The sequence below is a fragment of the Mastomys coucha genome, unplaced genomic scaffold, assembly GCF_008632895.1.
Source record: "Mastomys coucha isolate ucsf_1 unplaced genomic scaffold, UCSF_Mcou_1 pScaffold22, whole genome shotgun sequence".
NCBI classification, from domain to species: Eukaryota; Metazoa; Chordata; class Mammalia; order Rodentia; family Muridae; genus Mastomys; species Mastomys coucha.
This window is the reverse complement of record NW_022196905.1, coordinates 117107722-117114273: the sequence shown is the minus strand read 5'-3', so window position 1 is coordinate 117114273 and position 6552 is coordinate 117107722. Positions and strand designations below refer to the sequence as shown.

The 6552-nt window shown below is 49.2% G+C and overlaps 1 protein-coding gene across 1 annotated transcript in view; it reads right to left on the bottom strand.

The window, feature by feature from the left end:
- Mlxip (MLX interacting protein) overlaps positions 1-1314 on the bottom strand; it is a 61065-nt gene extending 59751 nt beyond the window's left edge. The window contains exon 1 of the mRNA XM_031337811.1: positions 758-1314. Within this exon, the coding sequence (XP_031193671.1) occupies positions 758-1170 (413 nt within the window). The 5' untranslated portion in view covers positions 1171-1314. The remainder of the gene's footprint in view (positions 1-757) is intronic.
- Between the last annotated feature and the right edge of the window lie 5238 nt (positions 1315-6552).

Below are 6552 nucleotides of genomic sequence, written 5' to 3'. Positions count from 1 at the left end.
AAAAAAAAAAAAAAAAAAAAAAACAACAGACAAACAAAACAAAAACAAAATCTAAGTTCCCAGGAAAACAGACTTCACAAGAAGTCCACTTTATGTGCATCAAGGGTCCTACTTCAGAACTTCCCTGTAAATGAGATGTAAGAGAACCCAGGCTCCAGATGTATGCACAATCAGGAAAAGTAACTAACATTTAAGGAGCGCGTAAAAAACACTCCGTCTATCTCAATCCTTCCCTAAAGCAGCCTCCTAGAGGTCAACACTACTGTCACCCCCCACCCCCCATAGACAAGGAAACAGGCTCCAAGGCGTTACACAATCATTAAGATAGTGCAGCCAGCGCCCTAGCCACCCTGGACAGGTGATCTTAACCGTTGGGTGTTGCTGTAAACACACAAAGCAATAGAAGGAAGGGGTCCACAGAGCCAAAAGAAAAACAAAAACAACAACACCGCAGCCTGTGTCTACACCAAACTCTTGTCCAAAACCGGTGACCACGGGCACTGGAGAACGGGAGGGCCTGGATAGGGGAACACGAAGCCGGAAGAACCCAGGAACGGCTGACAGGACTACAGGCCGGAACCCTGGTGCCTCTCTCAACCGGTGGAGACCCCAGACTCACAAATCCTCCTAGAAGGAATCCCCCAAAGGGACAGCGCGAAGCCAAAGGGTCAAGCCGGTTTTCGTGAAAGAGAGACCGGAGTGAAGATGGGGCTCGGCCAGGTCTGGGAGTGGGGTGGGGGCGTCACCGGGCCCCTACCTGTAGGCCAGGGTCATGCACTCGAAGAGCTTGGTGAGCGAAGCATCGATGGACAAGTGGCAGGAGCTGGTCTTGCCGAAGCTATAGGTCTGGCACGTCTGCTTGTTGACCGTGTCGAAATCGTAGCCCTTCTTGGGCGGGTGCTCGCGGTGCGGAGAGGACACCATGAAGTGGCCGCTGTGGATGATCTGCTGTCGGCGCGGAGGCTCCTCGCGGCCCGGCCCGACCCGAGGCGGCAGCGGCGCGGCGCTCGCGTGAGCCCGGGCTGGAGTGGCCACGCCGGAGGGGGGCGGCGGAGACGGCTCGTCTGTGTCCGAGTCGTCGTCGTCCTCGGGCACCTGAGGCTTGAGCAGCACCGAACGGCCCCGACTGCGGGGCCGACGCGGCGAACACATGAAAACGTCGGCAGCCATGAGGAGGAAAACCTGATCCGGGGCATCCCCCGGGAGCCGGGACGATGTAGAGCGGAGAAGCGCTAGCAACCGAGGGGCCGCCGGCCGGGCCCGGCCCTCGCGCAGACTGCCCGGGAACCCGCGGCCCGAGGGGGAGGGCGCCAGGCTCTTCGTGACGTCATAGCCCGTCTTAGCCAATCGGATGCCCGCCTCTACCTCTTAAAGGCGCAGGGGAACCTTTCCTTCTCTGGGAGGACAAAAAAAAAAAAAGCCGGAGGCCACGCCTCCATGCCCGGCCCCTGGCTGTCCTCTTTCCCCTCCGGCTGGCCAGGGGAGCCGAGGGACAAGAAAGCCAGGCCGCGCCTCTCAGAGAGCCTGGGCTGCAGGCAGCATTGGCTGTCTGCTCAACTAGTCTGGCTCCAGCCCCTGCCCCGCCTCCGCCACGCCCGGAGCTTGGGAATAGCCCTGCAGCCTCCCTGCGGGCAAGGAGGGCACCTCCACGTGGTGGGTAGGGGTGGGGCTCCTTCCCCCCTCAGGCCAGCATTCTCCCTCCATACCCGGAACTGAGTCCTCAAAAGCCTTCCTGATTTTGGTAGGGCATTAAGACTAACCGTCCCCATTTTGTGGATGCAAAGCTTGAGTTAACCTAAACTCTAAGGGAGGTTCCTAAGGTGCCAACAAGACCCAAGAGCGTGGCTTACGGAATCCTCTCGTCCTTAGGGGCAGAAATGGCTCTCCCGGGTTAAGGCACGTCCCCTGGGCATCACCGAGGGTAGCCGAGTTCTGCGGGAGCCTAGCTGTCTGCCTCCGGACCCAGCAACTTCAGCTACAAACCAAAATTACTGTCACTATTGTTTTGAAGTTTGGCCCAGAAGCCAGATTCCAAAGGGGAAAGCTTGGAGACTAGTTTTCTTTACTGCAATTCCCATGTCTCAGAAAGTTGTATCAACCTAAAAATAGCAAGGAGCCAGCCATGGTAACGCATGCGCGCATGCCTGCAATCCTAACCGGAGGGAAGCCGAGGCGGGAGGATCAAAAGTTCCCCCAAATTCTAGGTTAGCTTGAACTGTATAAGACTCTGTCTCGAAAAAAAATTGTATTATTTTATTTTATTTTATTTTAAGAAATCTAGTGAGATGGTTCGGCAGGTAAATAAAAGCACTTGTTGCTAAGTCTGACCTTCATTCCAACCCCGGGGACCCACATGATAGAAGAGGACTCCCAACACCTTGTCCTCTGACCACCACCCTTACTTTGGCATCTGTGCTTCCCACAATAGAGAAAGGTAAAAAAATAAGTAAAAGATTTTCTTTGGAGACACAATCTCTGTATGTAGTCTTTCTGTAGACCAGGCTGGCCTTGTACTCACAAGAGAGATTATAAGAGGGGAAAAGACCAGGTTGTCTTCTATATACGACAAGGAAGCTACACCCGTGAAATCCCCCTAGTATAAACAAGAACTACAAAATTGCAGCACCAGTTGACATCCCAAGATGGATGGGGGAAAATCTCACAAGCCCCCCCACCCAACAGACTTTGGGCAACTAGTGATGCTGAGAGAGAGGCATTCTCCGGGGAGAAGATAGGTTTTCCAGCCCCACATAGTCACCCCTAAACACATACTAGCAAGGCTAAAAGGAATCAGCAGGCTATATTTATACATGCATGTGTGTGTGCCCGCATGTTTAAAAATAATAATTAAAGAAGAGGTCACATTTCAAAGGGAGCGGGAATGGGAAGAAGACAAGACAGGAGGAGTGGGGGTGGAGATAGGGTGGAAATGATATAAGTGCGGTACTCATGTATGTAATTATATTTAAAAGTGAAGGGGAAAAAAACACCTGAAAATATAATGGGGGTTATGGCTGGCCTAGGTAGTAACACCCAGGAAGCAGTGCGAGATTAGCCTAGGTGCCAGGTATACTGGCACACGCCTTTAATTCCAGCACCTGGGAGGCAGAGGCAGGAGGATCTCTATGAACTGGAGGCAGCCTGGTCTGCAGAGTGAGTTCTAGGATAGCCAGAGCTATGTAAGGAGACCATGTCTCCAAAGATAAATACTTAAATGATGTTTTCTGTTTTGCCTGGGTCTCTCAGGCTTTATATAGCCTCGATAAACCAAAAGCAACTTGGGGAGGAAAGGGCTTATTTCAACTTACAGTTCCACACTTACGGTACAACTTACAGTATACTCCTTCACTGAAGAAAGTCAGGGTAGGAACTTACACAGGGCAGGAACCTGGATGCAGGAGCTTATTCAGAGACCATGGAGGAGTTCTAATTACTGGGTTGCTCTCTCTTGGCTTGCTCAGCCTGCTTTCTTGTAGCACCCAGGAAAACATCGGCCCAGAGGTAACACTGTCCACCGTGAGCTAGACCATATAACATCAATTTTCAATCAAGAAAATGTACCACAAGACAATCTAGTGGGAGCATTTTTACAGGTGAGGTCTCTGTTCTCAAAATGACTCTAGCTTGTATCAAGTTGCCCTAAGACGAGCCTGTATATCAGGCTAGTCCTGGCCACAGATGACATCCCTGCCTCTACCTTCCTAGTAGGTAGGGGACTACCTATGTCAGCCACGTTTGTTGACTTGCTTGTTTTACGTTTCTAAAAATAACTTCATATATAAACCCACACATACCTGTCCTCACCCACGTGATGACATATACACCCATACAATAAAGCGTAATAATGATAAGGCTTTAAAGAAAAGGTTATCCTGGGGCTGTCGAGATGGCTCAGCGGGTAAGAGCGCTGACTGCTCTTCCAAAGGTCCTGAGTTTGGATCCCAGCAACCACATGGTGGCTGACAACCACCTGTAATGAGATCTGATGCCCTCTCCTGGTGTGTCTGAAGACAACTACAGTGAATTATGTCCGAGTGAGCAGGGCGGGAGCGAACGGGGCTGACAGAGGTCCTTAATTCAACTCCCAGCAGCCACACACATGATGGCTCACGGCCATCTGTACAGCTACAGTGTACTCATACACATAAAATAGATAAAATAAATCTTTAATAAAGAAAAAGAAAAACAAGAAAAGGTTATCCTAAGGATGTGTGTGCAACTGATGTCACATTGTTATGGGCATTTACAAACTGCTTTTGAAAAGAAAGTATTTGTAGAGGGTGGTTCGGATACTTTGATTTAATCAGGAATTTGTGTTTACTGATGCTGAAGGTCCTTGCCCTCAATTGGTTTTTGATCTATCAATAAAGTTGCCAGTAGCAAATGACTGAGCATGGAGCAGGACACTGAGAGTGGTACAGTAGGTTGCAGAGAGAATGGGGAGGACTGAGAGAGGAGAAGGGGACACAGTAGAGGTGGAGAAAAAGCCAACCAGCCATGTGAGATTTCAGGGAAGGGGCCGCTATTTCTCCCACTGGGCCTGGAGTGGCAGGGGAAGTTCTAGGAGTGCCCAGTCATTGAGTTAGCCAAGTCATTTTAACAAAAATTGCTCTCTCTCTGTGTGTGTGTGTGTGTGTGTGTGTGTGTGTGTGTGTGTTCTATTTGAAGATCCGAGATAGCTCCTGGGTGGGGTGCACGCATGCAGCTGGCTAGAAGCACAAAGCGGGCAGCTGAAACTACCCACTACAAGTACTGACTTCTCGCGTTGGCCTACAAGAAGACTAAAAGCAAAACAAACACCTAGCATATCGGCCACCATTCCATATCTGCTTGACTTTGCAGAGGCAGATCAATCATACAAGGAGTGTCTGTTTAACCTCACCTCTTTTCGAAGCTGCAGAGACCAAAAGAAGTCGTTTTCCTAAATGGTTTAGCCTCAGTCACCTTGGGTTCCAGTGACAGTATCTTTCCCTGTGCCCACCCAACCCACTCTGAAAGAATGCAGTAGTCTACGAGGGTAGGGCTACACCTGTGATCAGATCTTCAAATTGGTCCCCAGTGGTGATGGCAGTTGTTAATATCCTTTTCAGTCCCCCTGATAGAACCTGAACTGAGACAAAGCTCAAGAGGGACTATTTAATTAGGCATAGCTTTTGCTCCCTCCCCACCCCCTCCTCCAGTTATCCCATTTGAAACTCATATAAGGGCTAAAGAGATGGCTCAGCAGTTGAGAGAGAGCACTTGGGGTTTTTTTTGTTTTGGTTTGTTTTGGTTTTGTTTTTGTTTTTTGTTTTTGTTTTTATTTTTCGAGACAAGGTTTCTCTGTGTATCCCTGGCTGTCCTGGAACTCACTCTGTAAACTAGACTGGCCTGAAACTCAGAAATCCGCCTGCCTCTGCCTCCCAAGTGCTGGGATTAAAGGCTAGAGAGAGCACTTGTTGCTCCTGCAGAAGGTCTGGGTTTCATTCTCAGCACCAACACAGTGGCTCACAACCACGCCTAACTACAGTTCCAGGGGATGCAATGCCTGTTCTGACCTCCTCAGGCACATCCATGTAAGCAAGACACTCGTACACACAAAAATAAATAATAAATCTAAAAAAAGTTCACATTAAGTATCCTGAAGACAGGCCTAGAGCCACTGAAGTTCTCCACAACGTGGTGACATGGTTTAATGTTCTCTCTGTGGTCCATCATTGTTCTTCTCTTTAATTAGCATATTGGGGCAGGAGGCAGAGCATCCTGTTGGGACCACCAGAGCCCTGCTTTGGAGTTAAAGTTCCAGTGATAACGTCACTTATACCTTGGAGCATTGGAAACAACTCAATATCTAGCAGGAGGGAACTTTGGGAACATGTTATAGCTACTTAATAGCTACTTATGTAACAGAGTACCACATAGTAAATGTCATAAAAGTATGTTTATGAATAAGGAATGATCGCCTGAGCCACCTTTATAAGCCCAGCACTCTGGAAGTGGAGGTGAGAGGATCAGGCTTCATGGGCAGCTAGCTTCCCATTGTGTTCTAAACCTGCCAGGGTTACACGAGGCTCTGTCAAAGAATGAAGAGTGGGGGGCGGGGAGGCAGAGACGAGAAGGAAGAAAGAGAGGAAGAAATGAAAACAAAAGGTAAAGGCACTTGCCTAATAAGTCCGACGAAATGCATTTGATCTCCAGATCCCACATAAAGGCTGAAGGAAAAACCTGACTCCATAGAGTTCTGCTCTGACCTCCGCATGGGCACGGTGGCAAGTGTGCCTGACCTTAGAGATGCAGGCACTGATAATAAATAAAATAAAGTGTTGGTTTTGTTTTGTTTGTTTGTTTGTAACAGAGTCTTATTATGTAGCCTAACTGGCCTGGAACTCACTATGCAGGCAGGCCAGGTTAGCTTTTGACTCACAAAGAGAGCCATCTGCTTCTGCCTCCCAAGTGCTAGGATTATGACCAAATGTATAAAATATGTATTTAAAAAAAGAAAGAAAGAAAGCCAGGCAGTGGTGGCACACGCCTTTAATCCCAGCACTTGGGAGGCAGAGGCAGGTGGATTTC